This window comes from Natrix helvetica (genome assembly GCF_964273705.1).
Source record: "Natrix helvetica genome assembly, chromosome: 3".
Lineage (NCBI taxonomy): Eukaryota > Metazoa > Chordata > Lepidosauria > Squamata > Natricidae > Natrix > Natrix helvetica.
The window spans coordinates 24,005,866-24,026,837 of NC_138549.1; the positions used below are offsets into that span (position 1 = coordinate 24,005,866).

General features: G+C 41.3%; 1 protein-coding gene across 7 annotated transcripts in view; it reads right to left on the reverse strand.

Annotated features, from left to right (window-relative positions):
* ZFAND4 (zinc finger AN1-type containing 4) overlaps positions 1-19,798 on the reverse strand; it is a 34,683-nt gene extending 14,885 nt beyond the window's left edge. For 4 of the 7 annotated variants that reach the window (XM_081947293.1, XM_081947295.1, XM_081947292.1 and 1 more), the window contains exons 1-6: positions 19,698-19,798; positions 16,709-16,902; positions 9,756-9,831; positions 9,177-9,244; positions 6,042-6,228; positions 3,810-3,957 (exon numbers count right to left, since the gene is read on the reverse strand). In XM_081947293.1, coding sequence (XP_081803419.1) covers positions 3,810-3,957; positions 6,042-6,228; positions 9,177-9,244; positions 9,756-9,831; positions 16,709-16,902; positions 19,698-19,783 — 759 coding nt within the window. In that variant the 5' untranslated portion in view covers positions 19,784-19,798. Of the gene's footprint in view, positions 1-3,809; positions 3,958-6,041; positions 6,229-9,176; positions 9,245-9,755; positions 9,832-16,708; positions 16,903-17,306; positions 17,370-19,394; positions 19,606-19,697 lie in introns of those variants that run through there. The other 3 variants (XM_081947297.1, XM_081947296.1, XM_081947298.1) reach the window with 3 other exon arrangements.
* Positions 19,799-20,972: the final 1,174 nt, after the last annotated feature.

The window sequence follows — 20,972 nt, forward strand, 5'->3', positions numbered from 1 at the left end:
ACACGGATCAGTCGTCCTAGTCCCTTTGCAGAAAAACAGCCCCAAAGCATGATGTTGCCACCCCCGTGCTTCACAGTAGGTATGGTGTTCTTTGGATGCAACTCAGCATTCTCTCTCCTCCAAACACGACGAGTTGTGTTTCTACCAAACAGTTCTATTTTGGTTTCATCTGACCATATGACATTCTCCCAATCCTCTTCTGGATCATTCAAATGCTCTCTAGCAAACTTCAGATGGGCCCGGACATGGACTGACTTAAGCAGGGGGACACGTCTGGCACTGCAGGATCTGAGTCCCTGGCGGCGTAGTGTGTTACTGATGGTAGCCTTTGTTACGTTGGTCCCAGCTCTCTGCAGGTCATTCACTAGGCCCCCCCGTGTGATCCTGGGATTTTTGCTCACCGTTCTTGGGATCATTTTGAGCCCACGGGGTGAGATCTTGCGTGGAGCCCCAGATCGAGGGAGATTATCAGTGGTCTTGTATGTCTTCCATTTTCTAATTATTGCTCCCACAATTGATTTGTTCACACCAAGCTGCTTGCCTATTGCAGGTTCAGTCTTCCCAGCCTGGTGCAGGTCTACAATTTTGTTTCTGGTGTCCTTTGACAGCTCTTTGGTCTTCACCATAGTGGAGTTTGGAGTGTGACTGTTTGAGGTTGTGGACAGGTGTCTTTTATACTGATGACAAGTTCGAACGGGTGCCATTGATACAGGTAATGAGTGCAGGACAGAGGAGCCTCCTAAAGAAGAAGGTACAGGTCTGTGAGAGCCAGAAATCTTGCTTGTTTGTAGGTGACCAAATACTTATTTTCCACCATAATTTGCAAATAAATTATTTCCAAATCAGCCAATGTGATTGTTTGGTCTTTTTTTTTTACATTTTGTCTCTCACAGTTGAGGTCTACCTATGATGCCAATTACAGGCCTCTCTCATCTTTTTAAGTGGGAGAACTTGCACAATTGGTGGTTGACTAAATACTTTTTTGCCCCACTGTATATTTCAAGGCAAAAAATAGATGGAAAAACTGAGGATGCTTATTCAATGATGAAAGTTGAGGACAGAGTTCTAAAAATTGAAGAAAAAATGAGCAAAGAGATAAAAAAAATGTTGATACCAATAGTAAATTGAGCTGGGTTGGAAATGGCAAGCGTGGAATATGGAAAGGGGGGATCGATGGATTGGAACTCTATCTCAGACCTCAAAGTATAGAAGAAGAAATGAGAAAATTGGATGGAAGAAAGGACAGAAATTCTGACAGAAGCATCGGTGATAATCAAAGACAAGCTGATGGAAGGAACAGATGGAGGGTCTCGAGTTTTTATAAGATACGCAATGAGCAACAAGTTGCGAAGAGAAGTCCATACAAGACTTACCAAGAAAGCAACCAGAATATTAATACTACAAATAGCAAGAGATATAAGACTGCACTATTATTGGAAGGACACAGATTGATGTAATGAAAGTTCATAATAAAAATCAAGTTACGCTTAGTTACATTTAGAGCATTATGTATAAAATGGAGTGATAATAGTTATAGTCAATTAAATGAGTAACAATGATAACAATACAATACAATACAATACAATAGTTGGAAGGGACCTTGGAGATCTTCTAGTCCAACCCCCTGCCTAGGCAGGAAACCCCATACCATTTCAGACAAATGTCTATCCATCATCTTCTTAAAGGCTTCCAGTGTTGGGGCATTCACAACTTCTGGAGCTGTTCCACTGATTAATTGTCCTAATTGTCAGGAAATTTCTCCTCAGTTCTAAGTTGCTTCTCTCCTTGATTAGTTTCCACCCATTGCTTCTTATTCTACCCTCAGGTGCCTTGGAGAATAGTTTGACTCCCTCTTCTTTGTGGCAACCCCTGAGATATTGGAACACTGCCATCATGTCTCCCCTGGTCCTTCTTTTCATCAGACTAGACATACCCAGTTCCTGCAACCGTTCTTCATATATTTTAGTCTTGTCCCCTAATCATCTTTGTTGCTCTTCTCTGCACTCTTTCTAGAGTCTCCACATCTTTTCTACATTGTGGCGACCAAAACTGAATGCAGTATTCCAAGTGTGGCCTTACCAAGGCATTATAAAGTGGTATTAACACTTCACATGATCTTGATTCTATCCCTCTGTTGATATACATAATAATGTATGTATGTGTGTGTGTGTGTGTGTCTTGTATTTGTGCTTACATATTAGGCAGATGTATTAGCCACTAAGCCACAGGCTCTCCTCCTTACCAGCTGAGCCAGGGAAATAGGTATGTATTTGTGTTACAAACCCTGAGTATGCCCAAATATGGGAGGGAACTCACTGCCCCCCCTTTCTGTCTTTTGGCTCACTGCAGGAGACCATCCAGGCATAAAACCATATTTTTAATGTTGCCTTTGTTATATTTATGTTGTATTTGTGCTGATAAATAAATAAAGGGAGACTAGTATAGATCTATTTCAAGCTATTTAGCTCTCATCAGCTAGCTGGTGTGATGGCCTGGATGGTCTCCTGCAGTGAGCCGAAAGACAGAAAGGGGGAGCAGTGAGTTCCCTCCCATATTTGGGCATATCAGGGGTTGTAACACACATACATACATACATACATACATACATACATACACACATACATGTATACTAGTTTGATAATATGAAATTTTATATAAATTGTAAATGAGGACTATGAGAGGATGCTTAAAAGTCTTGCTATTAAATACAATCGATTTTTAATTAGAATATGCTATAAAGATGAAATGTCACTGGATGATTTTAGGAGGATGTAATGGAATGCCATTATATAGTTTTACTTTAAATTTAGAATATTTTATATAAAAGGATGTAATAACAGTTATAGTCAAATGAATGTTTAATAATTATATATATATATATATATATATATATATATATATATATATATATATATATATATATATATATATATATATATATATATATATATATATATATATATATATATATATATATATATATATATATATTGTAATTGTACTGATAAATAAATAAAGGGAGACTAGGATAGATCTATTTTGAGCTAATTAGCTCTCATCAGCTAGCCATACCCTTACTTATTTATTTATTTATCAGTACAATTACAACACAAATATAAAAAGGCAACAGTAAAAATAAAAATATGGTTTTCTGCCTGCATGGTCTTTGTGATAAGCCGAAGGACAGAAAGAGGGAGTAGTGACCTTCCTCCCATATTTAGTCATACCAGGGGTTGTAACACAAATACATACATTCATACATTCATACATACATACATACATACATACATATATATATTGGATTGAGGATACGAGAATTTGTTTAAATTGTAAGAGGGATGGTAATAGTCAATTAAATGAGATATAAATGAGGTACAATAATAGTAACGTATATAAATATATTTGATTTAATAATATGTGAGTTGATAAGAAATGTAAGTGATGGCTATGGAAGGGATGCACATAAATCTTGCAACCAACCGACACACAACCTGCAATTTGTAATGGATGATAGTTTTGTTTTTTGTTTGGTTTGTGTTTGTTTAAAAATAAAAAACTTTTTAAAAATGACAGCTGGTATGATAGTCTCCTGACATGGTAATTTCATGACAGATTCATGTTTTTCTTTTTTTGGAAAAGTACATTATAATGGTAAAATATGGCACATGGATTGTGTACAGCTTATATAAATTAATTTTGGATGTTATACTTTTTATTGAGTAATATCTGTTATGGGACAAGTTATTTAAAGAGGTTTTTCATTGTTCTTTACTGATATCTAGAGATGATCTTATATTTTATGACTTTACCTTTTTATTAAGATTCATGTTTTCCATCTTTGCCTTTAGCAGCTTCATTTTATTCATTGTAATGGAGTTCTCAATAATCTGTTGCCCAGAAGGAGATATTTCTGTATCTTCATCGTCATCAGCATAAAAATTATAAACAGAACCACCACTGTGGCAAGAAGAAAATTCAGATGTGGTCTAGTACTGTACATGTTAACACTTTGTAAGTCAGAATTACAAAAATATAGCAAAAGAGTTTCTGAAACAAAATAGTGATATTTTTATATTTCAAAAGCACTTTTATATCAAATATTTTTAGATCTAATTTTTACTTGAGAACCTGCCCTTGTATGTGCCAAATGAAATAGCACCTTCTAACAAAAAAGGGACTCTCTCTATATGCGAATATATACACGTGTAGGAAAAACATTGTAGACATTTTTAATGAATGTAACAATCTCCTTTTCTCTTTTCCTTCAGATACCATTCACTGGTCATTTTTCATTGTTTAATCAATACAAATATATTAAAAATCAACCAGGACAAGATATTGTTATCACACAATTGGCATTAAACAATTTTTGAGAATACATGTTCACCAGCGAGTAAAAATATTTTTATTCCTATGGGCTTTTAGATTTTAAGTAATATTAAGCAAGTTTTAGTAATATAAGAGATTGTTCTCATTCTAACAATGCTACTGTAATTGGGACCAGCTAGTTTGCAAGTTTACACATTTGCTGAACGTGGTTATTAAACTAGGGCCACCTATATACTTCTTATATTTATATGCTTTATTTATTGTTTGAATTTTTATTTTATGTTTTAACTTTAATTCTGCATTGTATTTTTTTCTATTTCTACTATTTTTCTTAATATCAGTCAATCTGATCATTATTTTTGATGCCCTAATGTGCTTAATCTCGCATTTATCATAGCAACATTTTTATTCTTTATTATGTACCTTGTTTTCTTCAGTTCATATCAGTGACGTGCAGTCAGGGGAGGCAGGGGAGGCAGAGCCTCACCGCTCTCATCATGAAAATAAAAAAAATTACTCCGGGAAGCCGTGAAAGTGGCTGGGAGAGGCGTGCGGCTTGGTTTAGCCTCCCTGGACATCTCAGCAGCAGCCCCAAGTGTGCCGATCTCGCCATTTTTTGCATCGGGTGAGCCCGGGATCCTTGCAAGGGGAATGGGACCACGTGTGCAGGCGGCTCCTCAATGCCAGCCTCAGATCAGCGCACCCGCGGTCCCCTTCATGTTGGCTTAGGAAGGAGGGGAATGGGACCATGTGTGCAGGGGAAGGGGATCGCGGCTGTGCTAATCTGAGGCTGTGCGCTGCTGAGGAGCCGCCTGCACACGTGGTCCCATTCCCCTGGCAAGGATCCCGGGCTCACCCGATGCAAAAAATGCCTAGGTAACATAATCAGTGCTAGAAAGGGGGGGGGGGAGGAGGAGAAAGGAGAAGTTTCTCTTCTCAGAAATGTCTTTTCAGTGGAGCTGCGGCAGCCTGTCTGTCCCTTTCTGACATTTCTGAGAAGAGAAACTTCTCCTTTCTCCTCCTTCTCCCTGCCCATTCCCTTCTAGCACTGATGATGTTACCTAGGCATTTTTTGCATCGGGCAAGCCCAGGATCCTTGCAAAGGGAATGGGACCACATGTGCAGGTGGCTTCTCAATGCCAGCCTCAGATCAGCGCAACCGCGGTCCCCTTCATGTTGGCTTAGGAAGGAGGGGAATGGGACCACGTGTGCAGGGGAAGGGGATCACGGCTGTGCTAATCTGAGGCTGTGCGCTGCTGAGGAGCCGCCTGCACACGTGGTCCCATTCCCCTTACAAGGATCCCGGGCTCGCCCAATGCAAAAAATGCCTAGGTAACATCATCAGTGCTAGAGGGGGGGGGGGGAGGAGGAGAAAGGAGAAGTTTCTCTTCTCAGAAATGTCTTCTCAGCGGAGCTGCGGCAGCCTGTCTGTCCCTTTCTGACATTTCTGAGAAGAGAAACTTCTCCGTTTGGGCTGCGCCCGTGCAATCGGAGCAACCATGCGGTTTGATGACGTCACCAGCCTCACCAGTCATAAACCTCACTGCACGTCACTGGTTCATATTATGCTTTTATGACTATTTTAAGAGCTAAACATATAATGGCTCTGAAAGTTCTTCCAGGAGCAGAATGCACTGGAACCTGTGTTAATTGCAAGTGTGCTTAGATTTTTCAATAACATTTGACTATCCTTAACATTACAAATAACATACCTTAAAGATTCAGATAATGGTGTTAAAGTTCCATCTCCCCTGTCCACAACTCGAAAAAAGTTCAGCTGGTCTCCTTCCTGGTAGACCAAGAATGTAACATGTTTACTGGATGGAACCTTTTCCCAGACATCATCTCGACAGGGCCCCATGTATTCTGCTATTTCTTTAATTGGGTCTTCCAAAGGAACTACCAAGAAAAGAAACATGAAGAAAAAAGATGGTTTAAAAGGGACTACGTTTGCATCTGAATGCTGACATGAAGGACATGTTTACAGAAACTCTTGTTTCTAATGAACCAAGTAAAGCGTTATGCAACCTTATTAAATATATCAGATTTAGTCACAAAACCCTATTTTAAAATAGAAATAAAACTGGCTTGAAGGTGCTGAATATCAACTAACATTTCTACTGCTTTACAAAATTTAAAGTTTTCTTTTTATATTAGGAAGATCAGTAACATCAAAAGCATCATGGAGCATATAAGTTTTCAGGTACAGACCAACAGCATCAACGCCCTTTTCATAATTGCATAATTCTCTGGAAAAGTGATAGCTATAATCTTCATAACCTGGTATTTTCTCCAAGTCTTTGCTGATGTACTACAATCCACAATTCACAAGTTATGTGTTTCCATTCAAGCATAAAAGTGACATAGTGAAACAAATAAGAAAAAAATTTGTTGTCACAGCCATGAAAACATGTAACAAAATTGTGTACAGGTGGTCCTTGACTTACAATCGTAATAATTGAGAAATTAAGTGGATCAATACATAACTGCGCTTGATTTTATTAGCATTTTTGTGGTGGTGATGGTTAAGCAAACATGTTTTCCATAATGGGTGGGTTTTTTGCCAGAAACCAGAAGTATACATCCCAAATTGCCAAAAATCAGTCTTGGGTGACTGAGATCACGTGACCATGGGTGTATGTGTTTGCAACCACTTGAATTTTGAAACAAAGTACCATACTTTTCGGAGTATAAGACAGACCTTTTTCCCTCAAGAGAGGCTGAAAACCTGGATGCGTCTTATACATTGAATATAGCATTTTTTGCTCCCTGAAACTCCGCCCCTTCACCAAAATGGCCATGCATAGCTTTTAGAAGGCTTTCAGAGATCTCCTGGGGGCTGGGGAAGGCAGAAATGAGCAAAAAACTGCCCATTTTTTGCCCCCCCCCCCCCCGAAGCTTCCTAAAGGTTATCCATGCCCTTTTTTTGACAAAAAACGGGCCCGTTTTTGTGAAAAATGGGCCATTTTTTGCTCCTTTTTGCCTCCCCTCCAGAGCACTCTACAAGCCTCCTAAGGGCTATTCATGCCCCTTTTTGGGGAAAAAATGGGCCTGTTTTCGCGAAAAACGGGCCATTTTTGGGAGGCTTGCAGAGTGCAAAAAGTTTTTTTTTAAATTTTCCTCTTCCAAACCTTGCTGCGTCTTATACTCCAGTGCATCTTATACTCCAAAAAATACAGTAGCTGTGGTACAGTTGTAATTTCAATAGTTGCTAAGTGACCGGTCATTAAGTAAGGACTGCCTGTACTCTTTTCTCCCATCAGTCTTGATGAGATATAATAATGGTTCATTAATGTTCATTAGAACACGTTCTCAGTATATTGGTTACAGACATATGGTGTGAAATCTTTCACACAGAACTAAACCAGATTCAGAAGATGTAATGGGCTATAAGAATAGCCCTTGAGAAAGAAGAGGAAAAGCTGCAACCAAGACAATGGTCAGATAAAAAAATGTAAGCCCAAGACAAAAATGCAATTTAAGAAAATTTCTGAGAAGTAACCTTCCCTAGTTTTCTTAAAAATAAAGGGAGGCACTTTCTGGTTTGCAAGATTCTGTTAACTGTAATCCTAAAAGTAAAATGAATTTAAAAAATAAAGTGAAAACAGTATTAGAATTCAGAACTTTGATTTTTCTATTCTTGTCTATCTTGAAAGATTGACAGAGAGAACAAATATTTGTATTTGCTGAATTAGTCATTTTGAAATTCACCAGCGCTGTAACATTTAATGATAAAACGTCAGGGTGCTCTACCAGTACTTTTTGTTATAATTTAGAAGTTGCAACTTATTTAGATTAGGCTCATAGCTTGAATTGTATACTACAAATATACTTCAATAACTGACTGGAGTAAGACCAAAAATTAAACTGGATTTTACCTATTGATTTTAATTAGTTAGGAGTTGCAACTTTTCACATGAAGAAATGATCTCAAAAATTGTTTAGGCAAAATTGTCTATGTCTTTAATATGTAGAGAAGGCTCAAAAAACCTTGTTGGGTGAGAAGAGGTATTTTTACAATTGTTGCAGCATCTGATGAGATCACCTGATCACAATCTGTAACCTGCCCAGTTGGCTTCTGACAAGCAAGGTCAATTGAGGAAGCTTAACAACCATGTGATCCCCTTACCTGTGGTAAAAAAGTGTCGCAAAATGGGGTCTGATCACATAATGATTGCTTAATATCTACATCAGTGACCAAAATTCCAGAACCAATTGGGGTGTTAAGTGAGGATTACTTGTAATTAGCTTTCTTGCAGCTGCTTCTTGAAACTGACAAGACCCTAATATTTAATCCCTGTAGCTAGCATGTTAGGAAAATAGCCAATGTCAGTGCATTCCTTTGGATGTGTATTGCTCACTGTGTGTCTGCTTTTAAGAGCAATTCTTTCAATTAATGTATACACAAACATTAATTTTCTTAATAAATCATCCTCATCATCCCAGTGCTGGGGTGAACATTCCACCATGAGGGAATAAAGGAAAAAGGATAATAAGATTTGGCTTCAAGTTTTGAAAAGGTTTCTTGTAGTTTGGCCTTATTTATCTGTTTGACGTTGTAGACTTCTATCACTCTAAAACATAGGAAAGCTAACGTACAATACTGTTGTGGTCAGGTGTTTTTTTCCACTTTGCTTATTGACCAAACTGCTGGTCCCAAATGTGGTAGCTAAATGGGAATTACCTTTATAGTGCATATGGTAGTATGTTATTAAATTAAAACAGATGGCGAGATAAATCATACACTGTACTAGCCCTAATCTTTTCCCATTCATTAGGAAATGATAAGCATAATTTTAGTTTATGCTCTCTGTAAAAACACAAAGATTAAATATAAAACGGCCTACCTCTTTTTGTATTAATAGGACCACCACGCATTGCTAAGATCAGCTTCAAAGTACATCCTTCTGAAATGCTGTAAACAATCAATGAGACATATTTTGTAAGTTTTTCTTCTAGAAAGAGTGCAGAGAAAAGATGATTAGAAGTCTGGAGGCTAAAACATATGATGAATGGTTGCAGGAACTGGGCATGTCTAATCTAACAAAGAGAAGAATGAGGGTTGACATGATAATAGTTTTCCAATATTTGAGAAGCTGTTACAAAAAAGAGAGGGACAACTTATTCTCTAAAGCACCTGAAGGCAAAACAAGAATTTAACGGATGGAAACTTATCAAAGAGAGAGATCCAACCTAGACCTAGGGAGAAATTTCCTGTTAGTGGGAATAATTAATCAGTGGAATGACTAGCCCCCCGAAGTTCTGGGTGCTCCATCACTGGAGGTTTTTAAGAAGAGAGTGGACAACTACTTGTTCAGAATGGTATAGGGATTGGATTAGAACACCTCCAAGGTCGCTTCCAGCTCTTTTTTAATACAATCAAGACATATTCAGAAACACTTGAATAATCACATTTGAATACTCACTGGTAATCATTCAAAGAATAGTCATCCTCCAACTCCACATTATTCCAGATTAAATGCTGCTGAGATACAGGGATACCTTGAAATATTAGTAAAATTGAATGGATATATTTACTTTGCAAAACTATGACTAAAATTACTAAAATATATATTTATTTGGATATATATTCCTCAGAAATTACCACAAAGATAAGATGATTAAGGAAACAGAAGGGCATCGAAATTACATGAGATTTTATAAGCAAGGAGTTGCTAAGAGGAGTCCATACAAATTTGATTAAGGAGATGATTAGAGGACTGACACCACAAATGGCAAAAGATGTGGGACTGTTTTGCTACTGGAAAGATACAGGTTGATAGATGGAAGAGTATAATTTAAAACTAGTTAAACTTAGTGAAATTTAGTGACAATAGATAAAGTTAAATAAATAACTGATAATGATAATAATGTATACAATGTGTAGTGTTATGAGAATAATTGGATATGAATATTGAATGGTATCCATGAAAGGAAGATTAGAAATCCTTTTGGATTATATATAAAGGTTAATAAAAAAGAACTAAATTAGATACAGTTAAATCTTGATTAGGGGGAAAATGTTATGATGCAGGATATAGTTAAATAAAGGAGGGATAATGATAACAATGTATATATAGGTATGGGTACAACATAAGGAAACTGGATGTAGATTGTAAACACTGATTTGGAAAGGAGGATAAGAAAATTTTGTTATTAAATATTATGGATGTTTAGTTAGAATAGGACATAAGGATTCAGTGTTATTGGAGGATTTTAGAAATAGTAAATGAAATGCCAGTATGTGGTTATATATTAAATCTTGGTATATTTTATGATGAAGGACGTTTAAACAATTATAGTCAAATGAAAATGGAGGTATGATGATGGTAACATTTATAAATATCTGAGTTAAAAAACTTGAGTTGATATGAATTATGTTCGTTGACTGTGGAAGAGATGCACGAAAGCCTTTTTGTAACCAACTGATACACTTTCTACAGTATGTAAAGAAGGATGTGTTATGTTTGTTTTGAAAATTAAAAAAAATTATCACATTTTAAATGAAAAATGATTTTAACTTGTATGATGGACAACATTCCTGACTTAAACTCCTTATTTTTAGGGCCAAGATTAAATCCAAATAATAGTAAAAATTGCCTTTAAGTAAGGCAGTTAATACCAGTTGGTTAGTAGAAAGAAATAACAATAATCTTATATTACCTCACCAACATCAGGGTTAATTTCATTAACTACTGCCCTACAATTCCTCAATTTGATCAAGGTAGTATATATGATTGTTCCTTTCATTTTATCCTTGTAGCTCGATGAAGTAATTAGGCTGCAAGTATTATAAGACATTTGGTAAAATTCATTTGGAATTAAGGATTTGAAAATATTTTTTCCCAGTCAGAATAATCCACATTAACCCTAAGGAAGGGCTTGTCAAATTAGTCCTTAGTTCTTGTATTTACAACAACATGCAATTTGTAAGTGAGGAATAAAGAAAATGATCAGGTTTATGATCAGCATGCAGTATTCTGAGAGAAAATGCAGTAATGCTTCTCACTTAATGAAGTAATTTGCAAATTACTAGCATTTTATTCTGCTTTCATTTAATTACATGAAAATGATACTTAAGAGAACTGTCTTAAATCCAAGATTGTTATACTTTATTTATTTATTTTATTTTCTTCGCATTTCTAGACCGCCCCCTCTCCCAAAAAGGACTCGGGGCGGTGTACAGTCCACACAACAAATAACAAGTATTAAATATAAATATAAATACAGATATAAATACACATAAGGAGGAGGTTAAAAATTTAAAAGAACTGTACGGAAGAATATAAATATGGTTCTAAAAACCCTAAAATCAGTTAAATTTAAAACCGTACCCTATAAATAACCAGGTAAGAATATGTTTCCAGGAGGTAACAGTTGTCACAATTATAATTATGCCAGGCTAGCTAATCGAAATAGGTGAGTCTTCAATTTTTGTCGGAAGGAGCGGAAGTCTGTGGTGGTTCTGATATTGGGGGGGAGGTCATTCCAGAGGGTTGGGCCCATCACAGAGAAGGCTCTACTCCTTGGCGCCGCCTGCTGGCATTGCCTAGTGGACGGCACCTGGAGAAGCCCCTCCCTGTGAGAGCGGATTGGCCGCAGGGATGTATGTGGGAGGATGCGATCCCGCAAGTAACTAGGTCCTGTGCCATGGAGCGCTTTAAAGATGGTAATCAGGACCTTGAAATGCACCCGAAAAACCACAGGTAGCCAGTGCAGCTCGCGCAGGAGTGGTGTTACATGGGAGTATCTAGAGCTCCCCATGACAACCCGCGCGGCCGCGTTCTGGACTAGCTGCAGTCTCCGGGCGCGTCTCAAGGGAAGCCCCATGTAGAGAGCGTTACAGTAGTCTAGGCGAGACGTCACCAGCGCATGAGTGACTGTGCGTAGGGCATCCCGATCCAGAAGGGGGCGTAATTGGTGCACCAGGCGAACCTGGTGGAACGCCCCCCTTGCCACGGCTGCCACATGGTCATCCATTGACAGCCGGGCATCTAGGAGGATGCCCAAATTGCGCACCCGTTCCACAGGGGGCAATTGCTTGCCCCCTATGGCCAGCGGTGGGGTCAGCTGGCTGAACCGAGGCGCCGGTAGCCACAGCCACTCAGTCTTGGAGGGGTTGAGTTTGAGTCTGTTGTCCCCCATCCAGACCCCGACGGCTTCCAAACACCGGGACATCACTTCAACAGCCTCGTTGGGGTGGCTTGGGGTTGAAATGTACAGCTGAGTGTCGTCAGTGTACAGATGGTATTCAACCCCAAAACCACGGATGATCTCGCCCAGCGGCTTCACATATGCATTGAACAGAAGGGGCGAGAGGACCGACCCCTGCGGCACTCCACAAGAGAGTGGCCTCAGGGTCGATCTCTGCCCCCCCGTCAACACATATTGCATCCGGCCGGAGAGGTAGGAGCCGAACCACCGCAAAACGGTGCCTCCGACTCCCATCCCCTCCAGCCGGCGCAGTAGGATACCATGGTCGATGGTATCAAAAGCCGCTGAGAGGTCTAATAGGACCAGGATAGAGGAATAACCTCTATCTCTGGCCCTCCAGAGATCGTCGACCAACGCGACCAAGGCTGTCTCTGTGCTGTGTCCGGGTCGGAAGCCGGACTGGCGTGGGTCTAGATAGTCGGATTCATCAAGGTGACGTGGAAATTGCTGCGCCACCACATTCTCAACAACCTTCGCCAGAAAGGGAAGGTTGGAGACTGGATGATAATTAGCTAGCTCCATTGGGTCAAGCGAAGACCCCTTGAGTAAGGGCCTCACCACCGCCTCTTTCAAGGCAGATGGTAAGGATCCCTCCCCCAACGTGGCATTCACCAGGCCCAGAAGCCAGCCTCGTGTCACCTCCCAGGATGCCAGTACCAACCAGGAGGGACACGGGTCCAATGAACATGTGGTGGGTCGCAGCCATCCACGCAACCTGTCCAAATCCTCGGGGGCAACAGAGTCAAACTCCTCCCAGAGTGGACTCACAAGACTCGCTGTTGACGGCCCGTCCAGACCACTGGAGGGGGCCCATCCGCTTCGGATCTGAGCGACTTTGTTCTGTAGATATTCTCCAAACTCCTCTGCTCTTCCCTGTAAGGGTGCCCCCCGCGTCTCCTGAACCAGGAGGGAGTGGGTCACCCTAAACAGGGCGGCAGGGCGGTTATCCGCAGACGCAATAAGAGCGGCGCAATGTCTACGTTTGGCCGCTCTCAATGCCACAAGGTAGGTCCGTAAATAGGCTCTTACCTGTGTTCGGTCAGACTCGGAGCGTGAGGACCTCCACCTGCTCTCTAGACGTCTTCTATGGTGCTTCATCACCCTGAGCTCCTCGGTATACCAAGGTGCCCGGGTGAGTCGCTGCCGTAGGAGAGGTCGCAAAGGCGCAACCCGGTCCAAGGCCCCAGCTGTCGCCCTATTCCAGACAGCCACTAGGTCCTCTGACCGAGCGCGGGTCAGGGCTACAGGTAATGGCCCAAGCTCCGTCTGGAACCTATCTGGTTCCATCAGCTGCTTGGGGCGGTACCAGCTTGGACGAACTGGCTCTGCCTCCTCGCGGTGGGGGGTAGCGCCAGGGAAGTCCAGACGGAGACATGAGTGATCTGACCATGACAGGGGGGTAATATCTAAATCCCCTATTCCCAGATCACTCGTCCACTGCTCAGATACAAAAACAAGGTCCAGTGTGTGACCACCTTCGTGTGTGGGGCCCTGAATTAGTTGGGTCAGGCCCATGGCTGTCATGGAAGCCATGAACTCCCGAGCTACCTCGGATGCTGCTCCCGTCGACGGCAGGTTGAAGTCCCCCATAACTAAAAGTTTGGAGATCTCCACCGCTGTCTCCGAGATCAGCTCGAGGAGCTCGGGCAGGGTTGCTGACGTATAGCGAGGAGCCAAGTATACAATCAGCAAACCCCACTGCCTCCCTGGGCCCCATTTCACACCAAGTGACTCACACCCGGATATCTGAGGAACAGTGAACTCCCTCGGCTCTAGACCATCCCGTATAACTACCGCCACCCCTCCACCCTTACCCAGGGCCCGAGGCTGATGGAATGCATGGAAACCTGGTGGGCACATTTCCACGAGGGGTAAACCACCCTCGTGACCCAACCAGGTCTCCGTTATTCCTGCAAGGTCCAGCTCCCCCTCAGAGATCAACTCATTAATGAGGGGGGCCTTATTGGTCACGGACCTTGCATTGCAAAGCATCAGCCGCAGGCCCTGTCTCTGTAGTTCCCGACCACCTAGGTTGCGGGGGTTGGTACAAACGACCGGGCGTAGCCAGCAGCCACGGTCTCCCAACCGACCTTGTGATCTTCTCTTGTCCTCGCATCCCCCCCTCCCCGCGACCGTTGCAATAAAACAACCCTCTACTGGAATAGCTTGTTCCCTCACCCCCCCCCCCCATTCCGCTCACTTCCCTCCTGGACTCACCTGTTCATGTACTATAGAATTCGATTGCTCACTGCTGTTTTCTAACCTCCTTTCTCACTGATAAGAAGGTAAAAATGTTGTATTTCAATGTAGCTGCAAAGGTTTGGATTCTTTACATAGGAGAGCTAAAGATGACAATGAGCTGGTATGGGTGACAAATGCTAGGAAATTTATTTGCATAAGTTGGGATATGTTTAAAACAAAAAAACAGCAATCAGTTTATTAGCTGTCCAACAGGCTGCAAAAAGCAATTGTAAAAAAATCTAGAGTACCCTTGTACGAGTGCAGTGAGGAATAGGGAAGGAAGATGCGGGGGTGCATTCCTCTGTACAAATATGTGGAGATCCAGGGAAGGAGAGTGTTGGTGGATGCATGCCTGTATGTGGGTGCAGGGAGACCAGGAAGGAGGCTGACGGCGGGTGTGAGCATGCAAAGGGGGAAAGAGGGTGCTGGTGCATGCAAAGAAAGGATGGGCGGCAGGGGACACATTTACCTAGGCTATTTGTCACATTTCCTGCCAACTTCCCATTAATTTTGCTAATGAGAAGCTGGCGCAGAAGATCAACAACAATCCTGTTATTTTAGGATGTTGTAACCAATCAAAACTGCAAGCTGGTTGCCAAGCTCTCAAATATTGTTCATGTGACTGTGGGGGCATGCAACAGCTGGAACATCTGGTTGGGCTGGTTCCTTTGTTAAGCACCATTGTAATTCCAAACAATTGCTGAACGAATAATTGTGTCTTGAGGACTACTTGTATTTTTTGGTTAATTTTCTGGTGTATTGTGGAATTCTGTAGACATAATATGCAGGTAGCCCTTAGGTAATAATCACTGGGACTGAGAACCCTGTCGCTAAGTGACATTGTCATAAAGCCAAAAAATATTGACATAATGCAATGGATAAAAGAAATAAAATAAAAAGTACTCTGTAATAATTACTTATAAATCTATGGCCATAATAAATGCTTCACTACAATGGAATGCTGAAATTTATATCATTTTCATATTATCTCACATTTCATGAGCTTCAAAAATGAGTTGATATGATCCATTGCAAGAACGTTTTTGAGAAGGATATTTGAAGAACAAACATTACAGATGGACCTCACTTATCAATTGCCTTATGCAGTGATCAAAGTTATAATGATGCTGAGAACATAACTTTGCACACTCAGGACATTTGTAGCATCTCATAATCACATATCTGCCACTAGTTAGTACATATAATGGGCCTGGTTGGTTTTTGTCCCCTCACAGAACAGAGAGGTTGGAGAAAACGAGATTATAAGATAGTAAGCAGATACACAATCAGGTACACACTGAAATGAATGTGCTACTCTGGCTGTTTGCCTACTATGCTCGGGACTGGGAGCTGGAAGCATGCTGGTGCTAGAACATTCCTTTGGATCTGCATTTCCTACCATGTGCCTGCTTATACTATTGCATTCCCTTTCTTTCCAATGAATCTAAATACAAACATCAATTTTCTTTTTGCTAATTATTCCAATGAGCATCTAAAAGGGTGGGGGAGAAAAAGGAAAACTGAGCTAAAATCAGTTGTGGTCATGTGATTTCCTTTAGTGACTGCATCACTTAGCAACCAAGTTGCTGGTCTCAATTGTGATTATTAAATGAGGACTACCTGTGTTTGCAAAAGGTATCCTACACAGAACAGTCATTCATCATCCTTACCTCATATTGTTGATTGACAAATGTTATTATAATTTGAGCTTTTATAAAAATACAAATATTTTTGCATTTGTACTGATATTTTGACCCAAGCAATTATATATTTGTTAAATTTTCATCCAAATTTATTTCAAGAACGTCAATATAAAATATTTTATGTTCAATTTTTTGACCAGACATTTAATTCTATTGGTATTCCCTCTAAAATTGTACTTTTAAATTTCAAAACTAAATCCTGATGTAAAACGAACATGTACCTTCCAGTCTCTGGATTTTAGCTTTCACAGAAATAACTGTTTCGAAAGGAGACACTCGCAATTCAAAGCATGTTCCTGTAAGAGTTTCAATGAAGAGCTCCATGGTCTCATAGAAAGTAAGTTTGCAATGACATGATCCAACATTATCCTCATTGAAGAAAGGGGGCTCCTTCTTGCTGGCCATTCTAGTATTCCTTGTGAAAAAAATCAGTTGGGCATTATATCTCAATTTTAACTCAAGTCAGCTCTAAACAGGAAATCTTTGGTTTTGTTCATGTTTCAAGGTTAAGAATAACACAAGATCTGTTGTCATAACATTTAGGAAATAATATTAACATCTATTAAAGCATTCTTTAGTAAATGTACTAAAGCAACAAAACAAATTTCATTCTATTTTTTTCACCAGAAGTACACATTTAAAGGCAAAAAATGTAAATACCTGTAAATAAATGACTTCTTTCACTATATTATTAATTTATTATTATAACAGAAAAATTACACTAAAAATTAAAATTCAGACAATTATAATTGTCTATGGAGATTCTCAATCATCCAGGTCATGGTTGTGCAAAAGATGCTTTTCAAAAGGCTACTCAACTTTTTTAGCTTTTTTCTCTTGAAAATGCTTTGCTTCTCAACCGAGAAGCTTCTTCAGTTATGGCTGAATGGTGGGGAAAGGAAGGACTTATATTCCTTATATTTATATTATGATTCAGAGCAATTCTTCGCATGAAAATAAGTCTCACCGAAGAAAGATAATTAAGATTTTCCTTACAAAAAGACCACTATAGTGCAAGCAAATAAGTAGATGGAAATCTACATTACACTAATAATTTAGGAAACTGAATCAACTGAGATCAATTTTGTAATAGATATCTTAAAAACATTTCCAGCCCAAAATTCCTACATGTGGGAAGAATCTAAACATTTGTGAGGTTAGAATACTGCTCCCGGAAAAACAAGCCAATAGAGAAAAGCATTTCCATTAATGTCAACAGCCAATTCCCAAGCAATGAAAATAATAAAGATCAAGTGTAGTATAATGATCATTACAATTGGGAATTATATAACCATAGAAGATAAAAAACTATTATGTGAACCATTTACTATTACAAATGGAAGATGTTTGTACTCCTGCCAGCAGTGTACTCAGAATATTCTACCTATGCTGAATGGCACAAATTGTTTCCTGTATGTTTTTGTAAAAGCTCTTATTGCAAAATAAGATGCAGAACTGCACTAAAATGTTTGAAACACAGCCAGAATTCAGTTACTGAGTTACAATTGCCATTTTGGTCTTGCTGATCGATCCCATGCTAAGCACTCTGGAAAATCACATATGTGATTTCACAAACAGTCAAGTAGTAGAAAACTGTTATTGTTTCCATGGAACCAAAGAAATTGATAAGCTCTTGTGATTTTTTTGCCTTAAGTTAACATACAGGTTTCCGGCTTTTTTAGATGGACTTGACAATCTATCAGTTGAGTCAAAATAATTCTTGCCCTCCACCATGCGTAGTCATGCAGGTATATTAACCCTGTGCATTACCAAACCTTATTTATGTCCTTTATCTCTAATAATCACTACAGGTAATCCTTGACTTATGACCACAATAGAGCCCAACATTTCTGTTGTTAAGTGAGACAATTGTTGTGAATTTTGCCTCATTTTACCACCTTTCTTACCACAGTTGATCAGTAAAACACTGCAGTTGATATATTAGAAACCTGGTTGTTAAGTGAATCTGGTTTCCCCATTGACTTTGCTGGTCAGGTGGTCACAAAAGGTGATTAGATGACCTTGGGACACAGGAACGGGCATAAACGTGAGCCAGTTGCCAAGTATCTGAATTTTGATCATGCGATTATGGGAATGCTGCAAAAGTCGTAACTATGAAAAATAGTCATGTCACTTTTTCAAGCGCCGTTGTAACTTTGAACGGTCAATACATGAACTGTTGTAAGTCGAGGACTACCTGTATATTACCAAAGGTTACTTATGTTCTTTATCTCTAATCATCACTACTGCATATGCCACACTGAAAAATAAAAAATAAAATAAGCTCCAATGTTTTGAGTGTACAGAACTATCCAGCAAAAGAACCGGGCCTTTTCTGACTCAACCCTCCTCTCTCCCATCTACAATTATAGAGAATAGGCCAACCTGCAGAATAAATAAGAGCCTTTTTGGTGCGATTATTTAACCCTGGTGCCAACTCCATTTGCAGAAACAGCCTCCCCACACACCCAGGATCGGGGAAATTAAAAAAAAAAACTTGATAGTTGCGACCCTTTTTGTTGTTACGGCCAGGGCGGGAAAGAGCCCCGAAACCCAGGAAACCATCAAGAGGACGCCATAAACAAAAAGCCTCAAGATGGAAGCGCCGAAGGGAACTAAACTGTCCTTTACAGGGCTGGGCTCTTTCGCCAGCAGGCCCTTCCCGGGGAGCCTCTCGCTTCCCAGCTCGCCCGAAGGGAAGAAAGCGGCCTCCCTAGTCTAACTATTCCCAGGCAAAGGAAGATAACAGGCCCCACTTCGGAGCCTCCATTGAAGCCTTGATGGCCACCGGGGCACCGGCTCGTGGGGAACGCTGAGGGGGGAAAGAGGAGAAACGGGCGGGCGCTGCCACGCCTGCTTCGCCCCCCCTCCCCAAGGCGGCCAGGTGTGGAGACCCGTCCTCCTCACCTGCCGTTTCCCGCCACGCAAGGCCCCGCGGGAGGGGCCGACGCGCCGCCTCCCCCTTTCAGGGAGCTGCCGAGGCAGCCATGGAGCGGAGAAGACGACGGCGAGCGGAAGACATTCAGCCCCACGGGAGGGCCCGTTCCCTCCGCCCGGCGGCGAAGGGGCGGCGCCTTAACCCGTCCTCTCCCGCCCTTTGTGACGCGACAAACGGGCGAGTCCGGTTGCTTAGGGATGCGGCGCTCCGATCCTTGCGCGGCTCGGAAAGTGGCGGGAAGGGTTGGCTCTGAGGGGGGTTAGGCGCCTCACCTGAGGCAACGCTTCGCCAGGGAATTGCGGTGCCATTCTCCCCCACACACATATGTTCTTAGGCCGGGACGCCTTTCACTCTTCATTTGTTCGTCGTCAGTCTGTCCAGAGGGCAACCGCCAAATTTGCCTGCCCGGATGGCTCGTCCGATTTTTGGGTGGGGGGGTGGGGGGGCTTTTCCAGCCATCTGTTTTAATGGGAAAAAAATGAGCTAGCAGTATGTGCTGCATCTGCCAAAAAAGTCCAAGGCTGCATTAACAGAAGGATAGAATCAAGATCGGGCGAAGTGTTGATGCCATTTGATAATGCCTTGGTAAGATCCGCACTTGGGATATTGCATCCCGTTTTGGCCGCCATGATGTAAAAAAGATGCTGACATTCTGGAAAGAGTGCAGAGAAGAAACAACAAAGATGGTTAGGGGACTGGACGCTAAAACATGAACGGTTGCAGGAATTTGGATATGCCCAGTTTAATGAAAAGGGGAACCAGGTGTGACAAGATAGCAGTGGTCCAATATCTCGGGGGTTGCCACAAAGAAGACGGGGTGAAACTCTTCTCCAAAGCAGCTGAAGGCAAGACGAGAAACAATGTATGGAAACTAATCAAGGAGAGAAACAACCTAGAACTAAGGAGAAATTTCCTGAGAGAACAATTGGTGGAACAACTTGCCTCCAGAAGTTGTGAATGCTCCAATACTGGAAGTTTTTAAGAAGAGATTGGACAACCATTTATTTAAAAATGGTATAGGGTTTCCTTCCTGAACAGGGGGTTAGATTAGAAGACCTTCAAGGTCCCTTCCAACTCTGTTACTCTATTCCAGGGGTGTCAAACTCAAGGGCTGTGGGCTGGATTTGGCCGTGGGGCCGCCCTGGAAACAAATTGGCTCCACAGTGCCTCTGCCAGCAAAAATTCGTTTTTGTCCTCGCATGGCCCCTGAGATCCCTTTTTGCTGGCAGTGAGCTGAAGGAGGCTGTTGTGACCAAACATTGGCCGGGGGGGGGGGGGGGCATGTGTGGCCTCCCCAAACTCCGTTTTCGCTGGCAAAGGGTTGCAGGAAGCCATCACAGCCAAAAACAGACCTTGGGAGCCCGTTTTCACTGGCAGAGCGCTTGGGCCCCAGACACGAGTGTCATCAAACTGGCCACACCCACCCTAGCCCCCCTCCCAAGGTGGCCCTCAATGAAATCGAGTTTGACACCCTTGCACTGTGCTGTGGTATGCTGTATTCTATTCCCTATTCCTTTCCCTTCTATTCTCTCTCTGTGGTGTGGTCC